The 23,624-nt window shown below is 44.5% G+C and overlaps 2 protein-coding genes across 2 annotated transcripts; one reads left to right on the top strand and one right to left on the bottom strand.

The window, feature by feature from the left end:
* Positions 1–11,117: 11,117 nt before the first annotated feature.
* Positions 11,118–18,735, bottom strand: sec61b (SEC61 translocon subunit beta). Its single transcript, XM_064339708.1, has 4 exons — positions 18,574–18,735; positions 17,648–17,745; positions 17,034–17,138; positions 11,118–11,538 (listed from the first exon to the last, which is right to left on the bottom strand). The coding sequence occupies exons 1-4, from the start codon at positions 18,574–18,576 to the stop codon at positions 11,451–11,453; spliced, it is 294 nt and encodes a 97-aa protein (XP_064195778.1). The 5' UTR covers positions 18,577–18,735; the 3' UTR covers positions 11,118–11,450.
* Positions 18,736–18,969: 234 nt separating this feature from the next.
* alg2 (ALG2 alpha-1,3/1,6-mannosyltransferase) lies at positions 18,970–23,101 on the top strand. Its single transcript, XM_064339696.1, has 3 exons — positions 18,970–19,147; positions 20,592–20,901; positions 21,454–23,101. The coding sequence occupies exons 2-3, from the start codon at positions 20,593–20,595 to the stop codon at positions 22,348–22,350; spliced, it is 1,206 nt and encodes a 401-aa protein (XP_064195766.1). The 5' UTR covers positions 18,970–19,147; position 20,592; the 3' UTR covers positions 22,351–23,101.
* The last annotated feature ends 523 nt before the right edge of the window (positions 23,102–23,624 follow it).

Genomic DNA, 23,624 nt, shown 5'->3' with positions numbered 1-23,624 from the left:
ATGGTCACCTTTATTTAACCTATGTTTCTCTCACAACTAGTTCACAATCTGTCTCTGCTTCATTGTCACTGGATTAACATTTGCTGAATCACCAGTCTCTCTATAATTTAAAGACCAATATTTCCCACGGTATCAAGTGTTGTTTCCGCCAGTTTGTTGTACTGCAGAATCTCATGTTTGTGTCAGTATACGTATTTCAGTGATACAAACCGTGGACTTGTCTTGATCTTTCTGAGAAACGTCACAGCTGTGACGGGTATGGCAGTCCACAGCCGTTATGGGATTCTACAAGGCAGCTGTTTGTGGCCACTATGGGGCCAGAGGGTTAAGAGACTCTCCTCGCACACCCAGCCAAACTCTCCCAGTCTAGTTCTAGCCGGCACCCGCAGGAAGGCCCACATGACCCCCCATGTGCCCGCGTCACGGCGTGCCACGCATTCCAGTTTCAGTCATGAGGGGGCACTCTCAGAAGGCTTGGCCGCGCGTCGCCTGTCTGCCTGACTATGGCTGAGGGCAGTCCCGGGTTGCTGGGTGAGCGTGCACTCTGCTGTTTGGGTTTATTTTAGTCGTGCAGGAGCGCACCAGAAAACACCACGGCAGGAGAAGCCCTTCTCCGAGCTTCCAGCTGGCAGGAGGTGGGGGAGCGTGAGGTGGGGGGGGAGCTGAGCCTTTCTTCTTGCTTCCAGCGAGTACGAGGCAAGACCGGGCCTGCTCCCCTTACGGCTCACTCACAGCAAGCTGCCTGGGCGCTACAGCCCAGCGTTTCAGCAAGTTCCAAAAAAAAAAAAAAATTCCCTTTGTCCTCCTGTCATCCAGACTCACACAAAATGTGTACAGCTGCTACAAAACTCTGTCCTGGTCATCATGTGACTACTGAGCACGACAGGTGAGGCTTTACACTGCCACAGCCGCACATTACTGAACATCTTAAGGACTCGATCATGAGAAGGTTAGAGGTGAAAGATACCCTTACTGGCACCTTCCAAACTGACTGAGTCAGATGAAGGTATGATGGTCACTCAGGTGGTCTGGCAAAGGAAGCATCTCCTCCCATAGTCTCAGCCCTCAGTGACTGGCTTCAGTAAAATTAGAGGACTCATGCAGTACTAAGGGTATGTCCCCAGTGTCCCGGGGAGCCGGCAAGTGATGTCATTTGCCATTATCGCAGGCCACCTGTGGGTTGAAGTTTATCTATATTTACACTGAATAGATCAGTCCCTCTCAAGTAAGAGTGACTCCTTCGACATGTGAGCATTTTAATATCCACACATGCTTTCAGGCTTTCAAAACTTTCAACCTTTAAGACCAGCAGTGTCCTGGGTCAGCAGTAAAATGATGAGCGTAGATTGTCTGAATGGCCTGTTTCCTCCTTTGCATATGTTCTTACGTACTTAAACCATAATACATGTAGTAACACTGCTGAAAATTCTGCATGTTTCAAGTGTATTGTAACCAATGTTAAAATGGGAGGAAGACCATATCCCAATAGTTTGTCATGAAATAGTATGTAACAGAAATGTAAATAGTCAGTGAAACTGAGTGAGAGTCATACACATAGGTTTTGGGGCAGACAGAGAGACATGTTATTCCCAATATTTGGTAAATGGACTGCATTTATATAGGCTTATCAAGCCTTTACATGGTGCCTTCTTCGCAACGTGTAGGGTTAGGGTTAGGTGTCTTGCTCAAGGACACTTCGACATGCCCAGGGCGGGGTTTGAACCGGCAACCCTCCGACTGCCAGACAATCAGTCTTACCTCCTGAGCTATGTCACCCCCCAATATTTCCATTTGGATGAGTTGCTAGACGAGCTAGTAAGCTTGTGAGACTTGATGTTTGACTGTGTGAGACTAGGTAGTTCAGCATTGTGTTGAAAGAAAGCTATAATGTGTTTGGCACACTTTACGTAAGCTGTTGTTACCCCATCCCTGTTCCCATTCTTATCTATTTTTGAGTGCCTGAATATGCACCCCCCAAATACACACACCCACACAGTGATGCCAAACATGCCTTGCTATTGTTGTGGTTGGCGGATAGATGAGAACAGTTGTTCATTAAAGTTCTTTCCCAATTCAGTCCTGTTCCCTTTTGTTGACATGAATGACATGGAATACCTGGAACTTTGGCTAGGCCTTTACAATCAACATCCATTAGCTCCTTTCAGCTGCTCAAACAGTACAACTTTTCAGGCATCAACAGGCAAAAGCGTGTTTGTGGATGCGTGAGTGTGTGTGTAAACCTGATGAATGTTAAATGAATAAAGTAAATGTAAGTTGGACATGCAGCTTTTCTGATGTGTCATGTGTGTTAACGCGTCTTTCATTTTTATATATTTTATTTACGCTCTTTCTGTTTTTATTGGTACATTGATTGTCCTTAATATCTCAGTCTCTTGTGTAGTGGCTGAATCTGACCCGCTTTGCGTTGAGCGTCTACTGTCTTACTATCTACCCTGAGGCTTGTTCCTGCGCTTGTTATTATCCTTGTCATTTTCACTCGGTGCTGTCTGCCATAGAGCCCCTTGGAAGTGGCTTGGGACAGCAGTGTCTTACGAACGAGTGACTGTAAGCGCAGAGCTTTCTGTGAAAGAGCTGAGCTGTGCGGCAGGGCTGCCCTGTCCAGGAGCAGCGGAGCGGGAGCTGGGGTGTGAGGGGGTGAGTTCGGGGGTGGGGGGGTCAGGGCCGGGGATTGGGGCTCCCCGAGGAGGCCGACGCCAATGATTTGAGTGGAGAATCGATGGCGGCTGCCTCCTCATTCCACGCTTTGTCAACCGCGTGATGCAGGGAAAGGGAACTCGTCCGCCGCACGCTTCCCCGGCTCGGCCCCCTGCCCTGCGCTCCCAGCCCCTCTGAGAGCCCGGCTTTATTCCAGCTCAGTTCCGCTGCGGTAAACCAGTTACACGGAGAGCACAGAGTGAAAAAACAACAGTCCATTCAGACTTCAGCCAATACTAGCGAAGCTTGGCTGGCTGCTTCACTACTCGGAGAATGCCTCCCCCTTCAAACCCCCCCCCCCCTCCCAACACACACAAATAGACACACAGTGCACAGATATACCAGTGCACATATATACACACTCAAACATACACACTAAATCACATTATAAATTAATAAAAAAAATTCTCTTATAGTATGTACACATATCCCCTGAGACCCCGCCGAAAAGTTTTTTAAGTATTAAATAGTATCTAAAATATTTATTTGTTGTATATTTATTGAATGTTGATGTTGTACTGTAAGTTTCAGCGTAGTAGAATATATGGTTGTAGATGCTCATGCCCCCTACAGGGGACAAAAATTAATTTCCAGGTCTTAGGAGGATATACTCAAACACCACCCCACTCACAAAATATAGGAAATAATTATCTTCTGTAAACTTTCATTCATTTACCAGCATCCAAATGGATCAAACTTCGTCATTTTAATAATGGGTTGCTAGCCAGACACAGCTCTTAAAATGTTGTTTTTTTGCCATAAGGCGTATAATTCCCTAATAAGGCTAATATGGTCCAAATGAAATGCACTTTATCATTACAACTTTAATGGCTGTATGAATGGCATCTGGAATTAAGCGTTACCAAAGTTATGTAATTATGCAGATTCTCTGTCTTTTTTCTGTGGATTAAATTTAGTGTTAAGAATTCTCAAATCAGTAACTGATGTTTCATGCAAGTTCCTGACTTTGACGTAGTGATGTCTATCGTTAATGCTGCGAGACTATCATTTTAATAGCTTTCCTGTCCGCCTGAAGAGCACTTTATTGTGTGAAAGATTTTAGCTGCTTAGAACTTGACCCTCACCACAAAAAGGGAGCTGGAAACAGCCTTTCAATCGAACTGCGCAAAAGATTCTAGGCCACAGTATACAAAATCCTCCTAATTTCCCTTCTTTCTTTCTTTTCATTGCTTCACTTCACTGGAGAGGTGAAACATACTCTCTCTCTCTTCTCATTCTCTGGAGCCTCTCTATCCAGTGTAAAAACCAGTAGCAGTGAGCGAGGGAAAATGAGAGGAGGAAGTTAGGGCACAGGAGTTAAAGAGGTAGGGTTGCATCATGGAGGACCTGCTGGTGGGGGAGGGGGTCAGGGTTCGCAGAATGTAAGAGTTCCTCCTTTCTAGACCACATCCTTTCCCTTGCCAGCTTGCGGCTTCCACGATGGCCTGCTCCACTTCTAACTTCCTCTCTCACCCCACCACAGACCCCACCCCCTTTCCAGCACACCAACACCCCCCCTACCCTCCTAAGAGGGCCAGGAGGCCCAGTGTCTGCTCTCTCTCTATCATCCACCTTCAGACATGTTGTCTGCACAGCCCCTTTACACACAACACACACACACTCCACACACAAACTCCTTACCCTCACACACGGAACATACAGTACATGTACTTACTGTATACACTCCTTACACACAACACATGTCCTCCATGAACTGACAGAATTCAATCTTAAGGTGCGGTTGAGAAACACTCAAACCCAGAAGTACCTCCACCCACAGGCTTACAACCAGTTATATGCATTGGAGCTGTGAACATACAAACACTGCACAGCTACACTAAGCAAACACATGACAGAAACCAGTTCACCTTGGTCTCTTTCATCTTTAGGGCCAATATGTTTAATCATATTAATTTATTTTAAAATAATTTCCCTCTGATAAAGTGGTGTGGGGTTTTAGGAAGACACAAACACGTCTGCACGTCACATAAGTTATGAAATGAAATATCACTTATATTTTTAATAATCTGACAGGTTTAATATTGCCCTCCAATCATATTAATGCAGTGAACGTAGTTAAGAGAATTATAAAACCTGTGTAATACTGACTATTCAGACTCTCTTAAATCAGTAAGAATGGTCTTATTTTATCAGAATAATTTTAATATTGAAATGTTTTCATTTTTACCATTTAACTAGATTTAAATGACTGTCATTTATTTACTGTAAACTTTTGGATTCTTTTTGGATTCTTTGTTTGCTTTTATGCATAGTATTAATAGAATACAAAGCCTAGCTTGTACGTTTGGTCATTTGCTTTGTGTATCTTGTACAACGCCAAACAATATTGTATTATTTTAACCACATCAGCTTAAATCAGCGCAAATACTTATAGTTTTTTAAATGAAACAACAGTGGAACACATTTATTTTTTGTGTCTAGATATTTTGTGTCTTATGGGTACCTGGAGTTATGTTCAATGCCTTCCAGGTCTGGTCCAGTCTCAGAAAATCAAGTACTGCTACTCAGCCACTTCTAACCAGTCTACCTAATGATATCTATTAACCATTCAGCACAAACCTAGTATCTCAGAAGAAGTTGTCTTCTGGTAGAGAAAAAAGAAACAGAAAGTCATTATTTGCTACCTGTACAAAAAGAGGAAGCCAATCTTCTCTTCAGCCTTGACAAATTGGTTTGTTCAGTGCATACAACCAAAACCTCATCCAAGATAAACAGATATGGTCCACATTCAAAGCAGATACACTCTGCAATAATTTATTGACAAGTGAAAAAACTCAGTGGGATGGGCTGCACACAGACGTTCTGGCGGAAATCTTATTCTCTGCGTTTTTTTAAATTCTATGGTACTGACCTGTTTAAATTTTTGAGGGCATGAACTTGTGTTATTGTGTTACAGTACATGCTGCTTGTGCCAGTTTCATTTCTCTAGTCATGTATATGCAATTTCTTAGCCAGTTTGTGTGCCTGTGTGATTTGCATATCGTTGTGGTAGAGTTGTTTGCACTGCAGGAATGTTTTCTATTTGATTCCCTGTGTGTGCATGTTCATGTGTGTGTATGTATGTGTGCGTGTGTGTGTATGTGCATGCATGCATAAGTGCACGGCCATGTAGAGTATGTGTACATGAGTATGTGTACATGAGTGGGTGAGTTGTGAGTTTGCATGTGTTTGTGCACATTTGTCCATAAGCATGTGTGTGGGTGCATGTGTGTGTGCATACCCCTGTGTACACATGCAGGAGGGAGTGTATGAGTGTGTATGTGTGTGTGTGCATGTGTGTGTGTGTGCGTGTGTGCATGTGTGTGTGTGTATGTGCATGCGTGTGTGCATGTGTGAGTGTGTGTGTGTGTGCACATGTGTGTGTGTGCGTGTGGGCACATGGGCTTTTGTGTGTATTTGACAGTTTGTTTTGCAGGCCTTCCATCTCTGGGACTGTCCCCGGTGACATACAGCGGTTTTTGCACAGGAAATGGTTACAGGAAAAAAAAAAGAAGAAAAAGTAGAAAAAGAGAAAGACAGAGAACAGACTGCTAGAAAGAGCGCGCCATTGTCCTCGCTAGAACATGGCCCTTAATTCCAAGAACTCTTCTCACCTGCATTCTCTCTTCCTCAGCCTCGTTGCACTGGGCAAAATAAAAGCGCATTTGTCTCAGAATGTTACCGTCGTCTTCTGATTAGGTCTCCAGGTAATTTGATAACTTCAGACAACACAAAACATTTTCATTTTATGGTCTACTGCAATGTAAAGAAATGATTGCACATCACTCATATACCTGCTGAGAAACCCTCAGCAAAAGTATAGTCAAGGCATCGAAGAACTAGATTATACATTAATGCACAGATTTAAAAAAAAATCTCCATCACCTTCACACAGTTGGAAATTACATACTGTAAGTTTCTCTCTCTGTACTGCCATTTCTTTGATATGATTCAGCAATTATAACTGCCTGTTTGTTTTCATAAGTGCCTCAATATTGTGCCAGGATTGCTGAGAAGAATCCTTTTGGAAAAGGGCTTGCAAATTAGAGTCACCCTCACAGTGGTGCCAACTCCTATTTTAAGTCCTGCTTTTCATTTCGTTATCATAATCAACAATGTTATAATGAAACAGCAGGTGTTTTCTATTTAACTCTTAATGCTTAATATGCTGGTGCTCACTCACTGGAAGCATGGTAACTGGCTTGGCTAAGCTTAGTGGCGGTGTGGCACTCTGCATGGTTTTTTTGTGGGTGGCAGGCCTGACTGTGCTGCCGGGTGGGGAGAGGGGGAGGGAGGGAGAGGGGGAGAGGGGGAGGGAGGGAGGAAGAGCAGCTGACACAGCCCCTAGTGGGCCTTTTTACAACATGGAAATTGTCACCGCAAGGTGACAGCGAGTTCCCGCTTCGAGTTTGCGGCTCTGTCTCACGGGCAGACGCAGTCCCGGCTCTGCTGTGCCTCTCCAGAAGGCCCACGCTCTGGCGCGGGTTCGAAAACCCGTCCCCATCCATCGCATATCGTCTTCCATCCAAGCAACTTAAACCCGGTCTGACGTTAGCATCCCATGTCCCCCATCTCCTGGTAAGGTACTTTCTACCCACCATACAAAGGGAGGCAATAAACATGACAGAAATAGCAGCTTGGAATTTTCAAGGACGAAACAACATTCCCCAAACACAAAAAAAATCCCTCAGTCCTTTAGTCAGATTCCTGCAATAATGTCAGCAAACTTATAGTTTGTAAAATTCCTTGAGCATTATCTATTAATCAAATGTAGGTGCCTACTAAGACACAAGGCACTGGTGTGCTGATGATGAAGTACAGTCATGTCTAACCATTTGAATTTGGGGTCTCGTTTGTGGTACTTTTTGGATTCACGTCGCAGAGAGTGACTATCTGCTGCACGGCACAAGGCGGTATAGCACAAAACAATACAAGACACAAAAAAGACACAAGGCTGGAAACAAGCCTGACATTTTTAGCCAGATGATTGTCTGACAGGAATAGGCATCTTCACCTTTGTTGACTGTTTCTGCCTGAAATCCTTGGAAATGATGCTGACAGCCCCCAGAGAGAGTAAACAAGTGAACACCTGTATCAAATCTGTGACAAAGAAGAGTGACTAACACTGGAACCATGAACTAGTCCCTACCTGCATACCAGATGTGTCAAATAAGTATTTGTTTTTGATTCAAATACTTTTCTGTGGTCTATTGATCTTGCCTGGTGTAATTGAGCCTACCAATATGACTAGAATTGGTAGAACACTTTTTGAGTGTATTTAATTGGTTCCAATACACCAGACAAGATCAGTAAAGCGAAAAGTATTTGAATCCAAAACAAATACGTATTTGACCCAGGTCTGCTGCATACCTAACACAGAGTTAACAAAGTTAACATAAAGGGCAAAAAATGAAATAAATCCAGACCAAACATGGGCTACATTGCAACAGCAAGGACATGACTGAACCAGGACGGCCCACTAAACAAGGAAACATTTTTTCAAGGTGCATTGTAATGACTCTACCAGCCTGACCTGCCATCCATAAAAATGTACATTTATTCATCGACTATCAGAGGGACATTCGATGGCCAGAGGGCAAGCAACAGATCATGGCAGGGTTTAAGGCACAAGGGTCCCCATGGACATCACAAGAAAATAAATACAACGAAGTAGGCAACATCCCTGAGCCTGGGCAGTTCCCCTTATTTAAGTTTATCCATTTTTTATGGCAGGTGCTGAATAATTCTGGCTTTGCGAGGCCGTGTAGTGGGACTGCCCGAACCCGTCATTCAGCAGCTCCGCCCACGGGACGCACGGAGCCGCAGTGACATCATGAATAATGGACTCTGCCCACATGGCAAATTAAACAAATCGGTGTCATATTCTGGATCTTCCTGGACTGCATTAAAGCTCTACAACGCAGCACGTGTGTGTGTGTGTGTGTGTGTGTGTGTGTGCGTGCGCGTAAGAGCTGCGAGAAATCCCTAAAAGAATTTTAAAAAATTAGTACTAAACTCCAGCTGATTTTAAAACAAACAGAAGAAAAGGACGATAACTTCAGCAATAAAGGGAGAAGAGCTGCAGGTCTTGGCTGGCGGCCGTCGTGGACTAAGAGTCCAGATGAGAGGCGACCTCCTTCAGCACTGAGCACAGCCCTGCCTCTGTCACCGTCAGCTGGGTTTCAAAAGCAGTCTAGTGCGCCTCCTACAGGAGAAAAAGTTTTTTTTTTTTTTTTTTTTTGCTGCTGTGGACTTTTAAAAATTAAAACACTTTTTAACTTTTGATTGCGTGTCATCATAATGAAAATTTCCAAAAAGATACTATTTGTTGTTTGGGCTGGATTTCCTGGTCCCATAAAACTATGGATGATTAGGAGGGGCAAGATGAGGCAGAAAAAAAGGGGAAAAAATACATGCTGAGCTTGTTTATTAGTAGATGCAAGTTGATTGGACATGAGCCAGGCCAGATTAGCGATAAAACCTTCAGCTGAATAGCCCAAGGCAATGGGATTAACCCACCTCTTAGCTTCATCTGCACAACCAAGCAGTGCATTATGAGACTTAGCTGTGTGTTATTTACCTCACTTACTGCAGGAGCAACACAAGCCAAGCGCTGCATTTATTGATTAAAGCCAATGTAACAGCTGGCACTGAAGCTGCTCGCCTTTGAGTTGAAAGCAGCACATGAAGGGTCCAAACAGCGACCGCTCAGCTCAGAAGGAATCGGCTAACCGCAGGCACTTTGGAGGAAAATAAAACTAATCTGAGCTCTCCAAAATGGACGCAAGGACATTGCTGCAATGGTCCATACCCAGACATGAATGGGAATTTCAAAATATTATTATTTTTTTAAACCCTGATTTTTTTCATAAATAAATATAAATAGCGGTAAAAAAATGATGGAGATGGAGCTGAGAAACAGTGTCATTAAAGAGAAATAACAAGCAGCTAGAGTGCATAGATTGCAAGAAAAGCCACAGTTTTACCTTAAGATGTGTGTTCATAATGTCAGAGCATCTTCGTATCTTCACTCAGTAATTAAGAACCTATCCATGAACTGTTTCTGGTGACACAGTCACCTTAGTGTTGACGGCATATCTACGTACTGCATTATATTTATTGAAACGTATACTGATACAGGAATACATAGAGGATAAAATAGAAAGACTGGAAATAGCTGGAAGCCCATTGTGGACTGTGGAACTAGTTCCTTTGGGACAGGCACCAAGGCGTTCACTGAGACACCAGGTCAGGAAGGTACTATGACAGCCACGCTCTTGGTAGAATGAGTCTTGTACTGTCAAAGCTGGTTTGATGCTAATGTAGACATTCCCTGGCACAGTCCATTGAGGGTACCAGTCAGTGACTGGACTGGACCTGGAGCAAGGTGTGCTCTTCATAGCGTGCAAACTTCAATAACTGGCTCCATAGCACAGTGGTTAGAGCACTGGTCTCATAAAGGTGTTTTAGATTTAATTACTTAAGGCCTGACGTGAATTAATTAAGCTACTCCATACAGGCCATTAAAACCCTTATTGTGCATCCAAGTCGATCCACTAAAGAGGTGCCAGGGACGTTCACATCAACTCCAGGTTTTCAACTCATTCCACCTTAAAATGTCAAATTAATTTGCTGCTACAGTGGTTCTCACCAACATCTCATACTACATACATGCAAGTGCTGTCAACTTTGATAGCTGTACGTCTCCATACCAACTACAGCCTGCAGTAGCCGCACGCACATCATTTTAAGAGGCTGAGCCCACAGCAGAAGCATTTTGCGCCATTCGTGTCAAGCTGTGCCACTGAAGCAAAGTCCACTGCTGGGCAGACTTGAAGCCTTCTATAGGCCAGGTCACCATTTGACCCTCACCAACGTCTTCAGCCCTCTCTTTTCATACCGGTTTCCTTTACAGCAGCGGATTGCCCGTTTCCCTTTGATTCAACACATTAAATAAAAGGCACGTAAGAAAACAGCCAAACTAGCTCTGGCAAGCCTTCCTGCGGGTTGAGGTCGGGGCTGATGACTGCTCCCAGGCACACGGTGCTCCGCGGCGAAATCTTCGCTTTGTGCCCCAAAGATCCGCGCAGAAATTCTGCCCCGACTGGAAGATGTGCCGCACATGCTTACACACGCAAGCCAGCGAATGGCTCAGAACCGCGGCCAAGAGGCTAAATTCGCTCCCGACAAATTACGAACGAAGCCCGCGTCGCACCTGGAATTTACGGAATTCTATTTGCATAATTCCAGACAGGCGCATCTCACAATGGGATATGCAAAAACCGCAGCTTACGAAACCGCTCGCGCAAGAGTCAGCCTGCAGGTACCCCCCCCCCCGCGCCCCGCTCGCACACACTCACATACAGGCACGCGCGCACGCCGAAAAAAGAGCCACCCACGGCAACATTGGATTCGTTTTATTGTTCAACCTTGCATAATCGTTTGTACAAAGGACGTTAACAAAAACTACGTTCTCATTTTGAACGACAAAAAAAAAGGTTAAAAAAACTAGAAAGCAGGGTTGGGTTTGAAAAAAAAAAAAAATCAATACATTAAATTAAAAGATGGTGGTAACGTCCTCCTGATGAACCAAACGGAGGAGGGGCGTGCGTGTGCTTCCTCAGGTGCCCTGCAGTCGCTGAGGTTTCGGTGGAGACGGCGTTTGGTCCAGGTCCGGTGGTTTAAGTTGAAAGGGGCAGACGGGGTGGGGGTGGGGGTGGGGGTGCGGGTGGCGTTTATGAGCGGGTGTACTTCCCCCAGATGTGCAGCATGAAGACGGAGGCGATGAAGAGCAGGCTCATGACCAGGACGGGAACCGGGCCACTGTGGGGGAGACAGAGGGAGCACGTCAGCGCTGAAATCAATGCAAGCAGGGCCGGAAAACACGCTATGAACACGCTCACGTGCAGTACAATGCAACTTCCCCATCTGCCCCATTGTTACTGAAAAACATGTTTAAAAGATCTTCTGATGAGGACAACACTGGAGTTCCATTAACCAACACAAATTTCAGAAACACCCAGTTATAAAACAGCAATTATCTTTGGACAACAAGCAATAATTAATAATGCATAAACTAAATTTCCAAAGCCCAGATATGCCATGTTTCTGAAGAGGATAAACCCAAGAATGAGTCACTGTTTTATATAAAAGAAGTCACTTGCCATCTTACAAAGCTTTTTCTACCATGTACACTCCACCGGGAATAAAGACAGAGGAGGAACAGGTCAATGAAAACCAGAGGTCTAGGTGTAAACAGCAGCACACACAGGTGGGTTTTAGAGAAGGTCTTTCTGAGCTAGGGCAGGAACTACTTTGAGAGCCCACCAAGTAAACTCTGGCTACGGTTACCTTGCCGGGCCCTTTGGCCCCAGAGTACACGCGGTGTAAAAGTCTCGGCGCTACCTCAGCGGTGAGAGTACGGTCGCGTATACGAGAGAGAGAGCGAGCGAGCGAGCGGAAGGACGAGCGGGGCGCGAGCGGCGCCAAGGCCAGCCGAGCAGAAAGCTCTCAGAACGGCCCGATTCTTCAGCTCCACTTCCCACAGGGCTCTCCAGTCGGCCGAGCGCGGGGCCGCTCCCGGGGGGCCTCATCGACGGGCCCCGCGGAGGAGCCGCCCGTCACCCAGAGAAACGAGTCCCGGCAGACGGAGGCAGACGCGGGCCAGATGGGCTTGAGCGCGGAGGGCGGGGGCTGATCTGATCTGGCGGAATATGAAATCACGTATGGATTTTCTCCGCTATTGACCAGCGCATTCGAAAATATAGCAGAGTCCCGATGACAGGCTGATCCCTCAAAGCCCTTTCCATCTATCGAGTGATTTCATTTGCAATGCTTAAAAAAAAATAAAGATTAAAAAAACCATCTGGTTATGAAATATGCAGATGTTTCTCATGTTACTTTAAAATGTTTTTAAAGTAACATTTGGCATGATTCGAAACGTTACGGATCAAAGCTGCGCACGCAAAAAACGTAAAAAATAAAGCACATCCCGCCTTTGCTCGCACGCCTGTTCTCATGGTCACGCAACGCGCCCCTGACGACTCTGCGGCGAGCCTGTCGATGAAGCCTTCGGGCACTTTGGCCGAGTCCACAGATCAGCCGCGCCTCTGCTCCGATAACACGCAGCCGTTCCTCCACGCAGCGAGCGCCACAACTTAGCTTCGAAAATAAAATACAAACAACAAAAAACGCAACAACCTCAAAAAGGTGAATTTGCAGAAACGTCCGGCCGTCTCATTGGCCGGCGGGTCTGACAAAGGGAGGCAGGAGGCTCGGGGAGAGAGCGCTGGAGAAGGGAAGGTGCGGAAGCGCGCGGCGGCGGCGGCTAATTAGGGCCTTTATTAGGCGCGAGGGGGGGCCCCGGGGACGAGCGCCGCGGGGGCCGGTCACTAGGAGCCGCCGCAGAGATGCCGTCTCCGCGGCCGCGCTCCCGCAGGCTCTAATTGATGTGACCTTTAACGGCGCCGAGCGCTAATTAAGCTCGGAGGCCTGCGCTCCGCTCCGCGCCGCGGCCAAATCCCCGAAAAACCGCGCCCGCGTGCTGAACATCGACGCCGCGGGAGCGCCTCCGCTCGGTCTACCTGCCTGTGTCCGCAGGGCGCCACCGGCAGAGCGGTCCGAGCGCGCGGGACTTCGCTGCCGCGGGCCTCGCGCAAAGCCAAAACGGAATTTGCGCGCGTGCTAACGTCCGCGCGCCGCCGCAAGACACCGTTGGAAAACGGCATCTGCGCAGACCGAGTTTAAAACGGAGTCTGCGCGCAGACACCTTCGCAAAGATGGGCTGCGGTTCTCCACACTGACAAAAACTGTGTTTTAATTAACCCCTGAAAAACTGATCATGCAAATCAGCTTTAATGATCATTCCTGACTGCAACACGGATGCTCTAGCAAATAGCGTGTAATAAATAACAGTGGGCAATTGCTTAATGCAGGTCATGCAACGCTGTGAATAAACCTATTCGTTTTCTGACTTAAATGGTTCAACCAGTCTCAACAATCCCAAAACGCACCAGGCACCAGGGAGAGCCAGCAGACCTAAATCTCGAGAATTCCACATGCTATGTACAAACAGGATTTTTCCCCCATTAAACTATGAAAAATGGCACCAGAACAGCAAAAGTGTGCGCGTCTTTAAAATATAAATCTAATGCAACTTCCTACATTACAAACTTCATTTTAAAGTACATCGTAATTCTAGGGATAATAGGAAACACTTAGTCACCTATAATGTGAACTTTAGTTAGATTTCCATTTTCTCAGCTAAAGTTTTGTTAAAGTGGTCTGATGGGATCCTAATAGAATGAGTTTAAAGAAGACACCTTTCCCCAAGTCTAGAACAGTAAGGAAAACTTTTAAATCAACCACCCTACTAGCAGCACAAGTAACCATCAAATACCAACAACCGAGCAAGGGGACCCTTTGAAATGTAGTCTAATGAGAAACTGAATGGCAGTAAAGTTGTCTGGTTTGACATTCCAGGTGTTTATAAATGGTGTTAAAGGGCCATTTACCTTGTCAGACGCGACTTGGTCGTCTGTTCTTATCGAAGATGTATGAGCTCTCACAGATGTGCAGGAGCTGCAGCCGCAGTGCGCTTACACTGGACAGCTAAGCTATGCTACGCATACTGGGTTTCAGAGATGAACACTAGCGCTCACTGCCCAACCACCGACACCCATCACACTACAACCTCTTGGACAAGAGCACCATAAGAAAACCTCCAACACCCAGCATGAATAAAGCTAAAAAAAAAGTACTAAAATAAAGTTTAAAAAATCTAATTCAAGGAGATACAAGAACTCTTTTATTCCTCAAGCCATCAGCCTGTATAACACGCAGGTTTAATCAACAGGTCTTTTAGCTGGTCACTCACACTTTTGCACTTTTATGTCAAACTTGATTTTACTGATTTGGATTGACTGTTTTGTTTGACTTTATTGTTTTATTCTGTCTCAATGTGATCTAATGTGTTTTATTATGATTATATTGCGGTCTTACTGTGTATTCTATTGTTTTTACTGTGGATTTTATGGTGTTTTTATGTCTGGAGCACTGGACCAAGCTAATTTCCCCGTGTGGGATAATAAAGTTGATCTGAATCTGAAACGTGCTTGCTTGTAAATACATGAACAAGCATCTTGTTCCTGTTCCTGGTTATTTTTCTCTGCCATTGCTAGAGAAAGAGACAAGCTCAATATATTCAGTAAAGAGTTATGCACTAACATATGCAAAGTATCAATGTATCAAATATTTGGCTGCCTCCTTTGACCTGTGATTAATTCATTTACAACAAATTGAGTTGTTATAAATTACTAATATAAATGTTCACCAACAGCAAGAATAAACTATAGCCTACTTGTTGCATGAGAATCACCCTACAAATCTTGAACAGCCTACGTCATAGACCAACAGATCTAACGGAGTTTATTCAAGTAGTGGTTATGGTAAATCTTGCAAACGGTTCTTATTGCCATAATAACCAAATTTGTGAAATGCAAAGGACAGCAACTAAAAGGAACCCAAAATGGGCCCATTGCTTCTGTAGGAGACGCAAACTGCAGTCCATGTAGGTTGTTCCTTAGGCCCTTCTTGCCCTAAGGGGACCATACACTCCACTGGGACACAGCAGAACACCATCATCTGACTTCACTTTTCAGCTTCATTCAGAAATAGTAGTAGTTCAACCAAAAAGGTTTTCTTTATGAAGAATTAATGCTTTATTTATCTGTCAGTCAAAGTTGTTGAACACTTTGCAGCTTTCATGCCACCTTCATTACACCTGAGAAAATAAATACCAGCAAGTTCTTTAACACTAGAGGCCTCCAACCTCATGCATCACTTTGGGGAGGCAAAGTTCAAAGAACATTCTGTTCAGATGGTAAGAAACGTCAGGGCCACACTACATATTGCACTGGATTGGAGCAATTCGGTTTTGGTTTGTGTGAACCTTAAGGTGCTTAAGTCATTTAGCGCAACTTCACTTCATTTTGACACTAATACTGTTTACAGCAGATCGTACTTGTAAATGTTCTGAGAAAATGACAAAGGTTAAGTTTTCCAACTGGTCCGTAACAATTCATTTTCTGAGAATGCACACATCAAATCATTCAAATGATCACTTGCTGTATTTGAAAAAAAAAAGATCAATATATTAAACTCTTAACTGGGTTGTATGGTTATAAAAACCCATTAACTTTCAGCAAGAAGAGTATTTTAACATCTTGAAAAATGTGCATCATCACCAACGATAAAATTCCAAATGTCAAAGCAAATTAGCCCTCCATAATAACCAAATAAAAAAATAAAGTCCCGCATTAATAACATTAATCAATATAAAGGCCATTTGTATATAAAAATGTTTGGCCATCACTTAATTCTCATATTCCTTGTGTCATTTGCACATCACTTCCAATTTGGAAAGATCTAATTTATAACTGCATTACACTGGCAGAGAAAAACTACTGCATGCAATAAAGTAAAAACAAAAGACTTGCATCACTCAAACCTTGGATAACAAAATAAGAAACGATCAGGAAGGTCCTCAGCAGAAACTATTCTTTTGTACTTTTTAAATAGTTTGTACAGCATGAGACAAAAACCAGATGTTTTTAATATGTATGCAGTGGTTAAGGACAGCAGTAGCCTTAATGGTATCCCTGAACCCACTAACACATACATACGCGCACACACACTGGAGCCAAAAAACAGACAGATAATCCATAATGGAAGGCCGTGATAAAATTAAATTAAAGGCATCTGTAGAAATACAAGTGTGGCCTAAAAGGCATAAGCCCAAATGTTCTAAGTAAATATATTCAAAGCAACATTTTATGACAGTAGAAGACATGGTGGAGGGTATTGTAACTGAAAAAGGACAGATGTGCGTAAGACATATTGGCGTATCGGACTAAATTTACAGTGATTATGCTCTTACCCAGAGAGCCTTGCAAAAGTGCACACAAAATGATTTAGGCAACAAAGAGCTGATGCCAAGTCATTAGGATCCCAACCAATAGCAGCCTTTAATACAAAACTTAAAACATAAACCCAGAAAAAAAGTCAAGTGCTGTAGTAGGCTCTAGAGGGAGACTGGAAATGTAGTGCTTTAAGAAGCAAATGAATTTGAGGACATTGTTTTGGATGTAGCATAGGTGGGGCTAGTAATGCCAAGAAGGAAGTGAGTGACACTGAATGAGAGAGTGTGTGTATGTGTATGTATGCATGTGTGTATGTGCGTGCGTGTGGGCATGTGTGTGTGTGTATGTGCATGCGTGTGTGTGCGCATGTGCGTGTGTGTATGCGTGTGTATTACTCACACTTTCAGCCCTGGAGAGTCCTCGGTGTAGAAGCGCCACATCCCCCCAGTGCCTGCTGAGGTAGCCGTCCGTCCTGCACTCCTCGTTCCACTGCTGGTGGCTTTCCTAAGAGGGGGAAAGACAAGCAGTGTATCTGCTGAACTGTGGTGTACTGAGTAAAGCCAAAGCAACAAAGACATTTAAAGACTAGTTTTAAAGGTCGGCTCACATCATTAAGTATTTGCCGACTGTTACACCACCTCAGTTTGATTCAGTTTGAGATAGGACTAGTTTATTTGCCTTAATTCTGCCATTTAAGGAAAATAACTTCATTTTATCAAAGTTCTTACAGTCTTAAGTCAGATACACAATGAAAAATGAACTGGATTTCTGGACTAATAAACACCACAGAAATGGTTTTAACTGCCTTAACTTGGTCTGGGTAGTGGTATCATAGTGGTACATCTTCAAGAAGCTTGTGCATTTCCACACATGCCCCCTGCCACCAATCCCTCCCAACAGTAGATAAGAGCCATGACCCTTGCAGTGACTGCTGAACACCGTCATCAGGTAACACTACAGCAAGGCTGGCTATGTGGATCAAACTGGTGAGTGGCAGCCGGTGGGGGCTTTACCTCTGTCTGACTGTAGAGCCTGCCGCTCTGGGGGCCACAGCTTTGCTGGGAGATCGGCTGGATGCGCCGACATTGGTAGCACTTGCGGCAGGGCCAGGCTACGGGACATTGGGGGGGAAAACAGGCATTACAGAACATCGGTAGAGAAAAGAATGTGACACTTCCAATTTCGTCAGTCAACAAAAACCAATCGAAGGTGTGACACCAACACGTCTCCCTAAAAAAAAAAAAAAAACAATGACTGAAGTTGTTAACGCAGTAGTTTACGCACTGATAAGACTGTTTCTATATTTAAAGATACTGCTGCCTAGCTATTGAACGACGACTAAATCACTACACATGAATCAGAAACGAATGAATGACACGTCTCTTTAGCGGTTTTGGCCACTAGAGCAACCGTAACGCTGTACAATTGAAGCCACATAGCCAACTACGGAGCTTTAGCTACTTCGTTATTAGTGTTCACAACCGTATCGTAAGGAAACATGCATATACAACTGCGTCTTAAAGCACAGACGCTGGTTTGTCTGGCCAACAAGAAAATAGCCACGTCTGCGAAGTATGATTGCTAGCTAACGCTAACCCCTTAGCCTAGCCAATTCTCGCCAACTTAACTCGTATCACGACAAATATAGGCTACAGTCAGTCTCAACGGGCCTAGCTAACCAAATAAATTCAAACAGCGAAGACTGTTAAACTATTAAATACACAAGTTTCTCCAATAAAGCTTGAGTAGACTGTCGTCGACAGATACATTACAAAACGAATTCAGTTAGCCAGCTAGCCAGTTTACTCAGAGGCAATTAGCTAACAATCCAACGTTAGCCTACTCGCCGGCCAGCCAACCCACATTGCATGAAAACTAAAGCGTGCCCATATACTACACACTGAGAAAACACTATACCCGTGCAAAACTGAATACTTACCATTTTATTTCTTGTGTATAGTTAGCGTTAAAACGATTTAAAAAATGATGTTCAACGTCCAGCAATGCCCAAGGCTGTCTCCAAGTCAAATGGACCAGATTTTAGCCACATCCACAAGAGAAATCCCAGAATGATGACGATCGTCTAAAAAGCCACGACAACACAATGAAGGACCCATTTGGAACGTCAAAATAAATGCCTGAGCTCAGTATACAGATCATTTCAATAAATCACAATCGTTTTTATTTAAAAAACATCAATTTCACATATATAATTGTGGAGAATATATTTATATTATTAATTTACCCTATAATAGTGTTGATTACTTATATTATTCGTCTTATTTAAGAGGCAGCGTTAAAGACACATTCCGGTGCTATCACAGGAAGTTTCAGGAATGTCCTGAAACTGATGTCATTTTGGCTCTGAAATCGAAGGTTTATAACGTCGGCCTATAATGTTTTCGAGCCGACATGGCACCGTCAGTCCGGTAGTGTCATTTGGAGCTCTACAGCAGAACTGGGAAGGATCTTTTTCAAGCCGCGTTTAAGCGACGTGTATTATAGAAAAGAAGGTAAGTTTGAACAGTAAACGTGAACACAATGAAGTCCAGCTCATATCCGAACTGCAAGCCAGCGTCACCTTGCAATTTACTGTAACTTCATAAACTGTGGCTTGCTGTCAATAGGTTGGATAATGTGTGGTCAGCATGTACACGTTGGGCTAGCCAAAGTAATTATGTATAGTATTACTTCCTGGTTATGAAGGTACAGGAGCATGTTCTAATTGTTGAGAAGTGTTGTTTAAATCAGTGGTTTTAGGAATAGGTAACAAACAGTTATAAGACGTTCCACCGTGGAAGAAATTCGGCTTCTAAGAAGAGCTTTATACCGCATAGCTTTTTAAACAGGACACAGATGAGAATTTGCCCTTGCAAGATATTGTCTGATTATTAGATGAAGTATTTGATGTAAGGACTATGTTGGTGGTAAAGTGGAACAGTAGGGTTGAACTTGTTACCATGTTAAGTAAAATAACGTGTCAACAGCCAGAGTGTCAACATGGTCCGATTCATACAGGTTATGAGCCTGACATGATCGATTTTAAGTGGCCTCTAACACGTTAGCAGCAGGAAGTGGGGACATAGTTCGGTTCCCGGACTTAGAGGACAGGCCAGTGAAAGAGAGAGGGAGCAGACAGAAGTCAAAGCATGGTTTGGAAATGTTATATTTCAGAAACCAGGCAACGAAGTGGAGCCTGCAGAACAGAAAGGTAGAAAGAAGACAAAAAATAAAATAAAAATAATCACAGAATAAGATGGCGCTATTTATAATTATTAGCATAATATTTCAATGCACGCAACCTTTCTGTACCGGTATCTGCATTATCTCTCACAGTGCCCCCTCTGCACTAAGGTCATGGCAATTGCACTTAAACAACTGTAAAATTCTCACAAATGTCTATAAAAAACTCAAGTGACTTGAAATAAAAATAGTCACAATGTTGCTTCATGAAACAAATGTGTATTTGGACGGATCGTGGCACAGTGGGTAAGGAACTGCGCTTGTAACCGAAAGGTCACAGGTTTGATTCCCGGGTAGGACACTGCCGTTGTACCCTTGAGCAAGGTACTTAACCTGCATTGCTTCAGTATATATCCAGCTGTATAAATGGATACAATGTAAAGTGCTATGTAAAAAGTTGTGTAAGTCGCTCTGGATAAGAGCGTCTGCTAAATGCCTGTAATGTAATGTATTCAAGGCAATCAACACTGTACAAGAGCTTATAGGTACTGTCTAATGACGTACCTATGAGAACACTCTCTGTTATTTCAGTGCAATACAAAATATCGCTCTTATATATAACTTCAAAATTCAAGACTTGATATCTCATATCTGTACTATCTGCAGATGGAACCCTATCATTTTTAACCGTCCAATAGGAACACTACATTTACTACTTATACTTCTTTTTTGGTTTTGTTAATAAAGAGGATGTTCTCTGTCTGTGGTGTTCAGGATGGTGAGGGTGGTGTTCCTTCACCCTGACCTGGGTATCGGGGGGGCGGAACGGCTGGTGGTGGACGCCGCCGTGGCGTTGCGCTCCAAAGGCTGTGCTGTGCAGATCTGGACCGCCCACTACGACCCCCAGCACTGCTTCTCCGAGACCCGTGACCCTGACCTCCCAGTGGTCTGCGCGGGTGACTGGCTGCCGACTAGCGTCTTTGGCTACTTCCACGCCCTGTGTGCTTACCTGCGCATGGTCTACGTGGCCCTCTACCTCGTCTTCTTCAGCGGGGTGGAGTTTGATGTTGTGTTCTGTGACCAGGTGAGACATTGCTTTTGGGTGTTCGCTTCTGTCCAAGATATGTATTGTTGCTGTCTGATGTGTAACAGTAGGGGAATGAATACTATATCTTTACTTAGAGGAGGTGCTGTGCTGTGGGGTGGGGTGGTGTTATTGTTGTTGTTGTTATGGTCAGTGTGTAGATTGTGGAAAAAACTAATAATTTCACTAAAACACAACTGTGACTATCAGGTGCAAATTAATGTTGAGGCTCTTGGCTCAATTTACATATGGCATCAAAGTATTTACTGTGTAGCTTTGAACAGACATTCCCAGTACTGCCAGTTTCCATGTTTCAAGAGACAGTCAATAGACAAAGTGTCTCGAATGGACAAAATGTATATTGTCATTTGTTTATTGATGCAGTGTATGATCACAGGATCATGGGCTAGATTTTTCAAAATTAGTTAAAGGCAGGGGAATGAGATTAAACTGTTTGTGTGCTGTGAAGGCCCTTTTTGGTATAGCATGTCTAGAAGACCAAATAAATGCTTGTTAAAACTCAATAGCAATCCTTGTGTTGACTTCCTTCAGGTGTCGGCTTGCATCCCTGTGCTGAGGCTGGCCCGCCAGAGGAAGAAGGTCCTGTTCTACTGCCACTTCCCTGACCAGCTGCTAACCCAGCGTCGCTCTGCCCTGAAGAGGCTCTATCGGGCTCCCATCGACTGGCTGGAGGAGCGCACCACTGGCATGGCGGACTGCGTGGTGGTCAACAGCCGATTCACCGCCGGGGTCTTCAGGCGCACCTTCAAGAGCCTGTCGGCCGTCCACACCGACGTCCTCTACCCCTCCCTCAACCCGGCGGCCTTCGACTCCGAGGTGGAGGACCTGGACGGCCTGGTCCCTGAGACGACGTGGATGTTCCTCTCCATAAACCGCTACGAGCGCAAGAAGAACCTGCCCCTGGCCTTGCGGGCCCTGGACGCGCTCCACAGGAGGCTGACCCCAGAGCAGTGGGGGAGGGTCCACCTGGTGATGGCGGGCGGCTACGACGATCGCGTGGCGGAGAATGTGGAGCACTACGCCGAGCTCAAAGATCTGGCCTCCAGCCTGGCCCTGGAGGACAATATCACCTTCCTGCGCTCCTTCTCTGACCGGCAGAAGACCTCCCTGCTCCACCACTGCACCTGCGTCCTCTACACGCCCAGCAACGAGCACTTTGGCATCGTGCCGGTGGAGGCCATGTACACGCGGTGCCCAGTCATCGCCGTGAACTCCGGCGGCCCACTGGAGTCCGTCGCCGACAAGGAGACGGGCTTCCTCTGCGAGCCCGAGGCAGAGAGCTTCGCCGGGGCCATGGAGAAGTTCATCAGGAACCCTCGGCTCCAGCAGGAGATGGGCGAGGCCGGCAGGCAGAGGGTGCTGGAGAGGTTTTCCTTGGAGGCCTTTGCTAACCAGCTTCACAAGTACATCCTAAGACTGACAGAGTAACACTTCATGTTCAATAGACCCCAACCCTGGTCCTAGAGAGCCACAGGGTTTTCTGCTTTTCGTAGTTTCTCAGCACTTAATTGATCAAAGAAAGCAGTTGATTACTCAGAAGTTATCTTCCCTGCTTTCTTGGATCTGAAATGGTTACTGATTTTTAGGGTGAAAATGAAAACCAGCAGACCCTGCGGCTCTCCGGGACTAGAGTGTGAGACCCGTGGCAATACGGCACTTCAGAAGGGTGCCCGAGACACTGCTGAAGGTGCTTCAGCAGCATTCCCTGGGAGCTGTTGCTCGGGAAAGACACACAAAGAAATCTCCAGCCCTTTAAATGGGGGACTGTCATTAACCGCAGATATGACGAGGGCTGGAACAGGACAAGAGAGAACAATAGGGGTGGAGCTGTCAGCCTGGGAGAATATGTCTGACGGAGCTCGTAACGAGTTCGTCCACTGCTTGCATTCATCTACAGCTTTGGTACTGAGTTACAGCAGCCTCTGTGTCTCTTCCTCTCATCACAGACCGTTAAGAAGTCCCTTAAAAAAGTTATGCTGGAAATCTTTTTTGCTCAGCCTAGTTTGAGCTTTGTTCAATTGTAATAATGACAGAAATAAAGGATAGGACCAAAACTTTGGAGAGAATAACTTCTTATTTTTCTCTGTTTTATTTAAACTTGTTAAACAATGCAGTGACTCAATGGGTTTACTCTCTCAGAGATCTAATTATATTCCATAATAAAAAATTATTTAATGACTGTAAGACTTTTTGCAAATTATCTTCACGCAACAGGACAAAGATTACAATACACTGTCGATTAAAGACAGAAAAATGCAAGAAACTGCAATCTGAGATTGACACTGTCAGGGTGAGAAAAAAAACTTAAAGTATATGGAGATAGAACGGAGTGAGATGTGGCATGATTTAAATTATGATTTAATAGAGGTAATGGTACGTTTAAATAATGGAAAGTGTACTACCAAAAATGATATACATTTTAAAGAAGAATGTGGTAAACATTGTCAAGCAGTAAAATAAGATCAATCTCCTGAGAGATGTATTTCCACTTGAAATGACTGGTAAATATGCCTCCTGAATTAAAATAAAAAAGACAAAGCAAATGATAACAAGCCAATCTTCCAATGTATTAATGAGTTTAAAGAAAAGAAATTGAGCCAGCCTTAGCTCAGAACTTGTGGACATGCTAACATTTCTGCATTGCAATGCTGTGGAACCACTCTATACTACTTCATAGTCCAGCATTGGCCTCCTGAGCCATG

The sequence above is a fragment of the Anguilla rostrata genome, chromosome 1 (assembly GCF_018555375.3).
Source record: "Anguilla rostrata isolate EN2019 chromosome 1, ASM1855537v3, whole genome shotgun sequence".
In the NCBI taxonomy this organism is placed as follows: Eukaryota; Metazoa; Chordata; class Actinopteri; order Anguilliformes; family Anguillidae; genus Anguilla; species Anguilla rostrata.
Note: the sequence above shows the minus strand (reverse complement) of the source record. Positions and strands in the feature narration are given on the sequence as shown.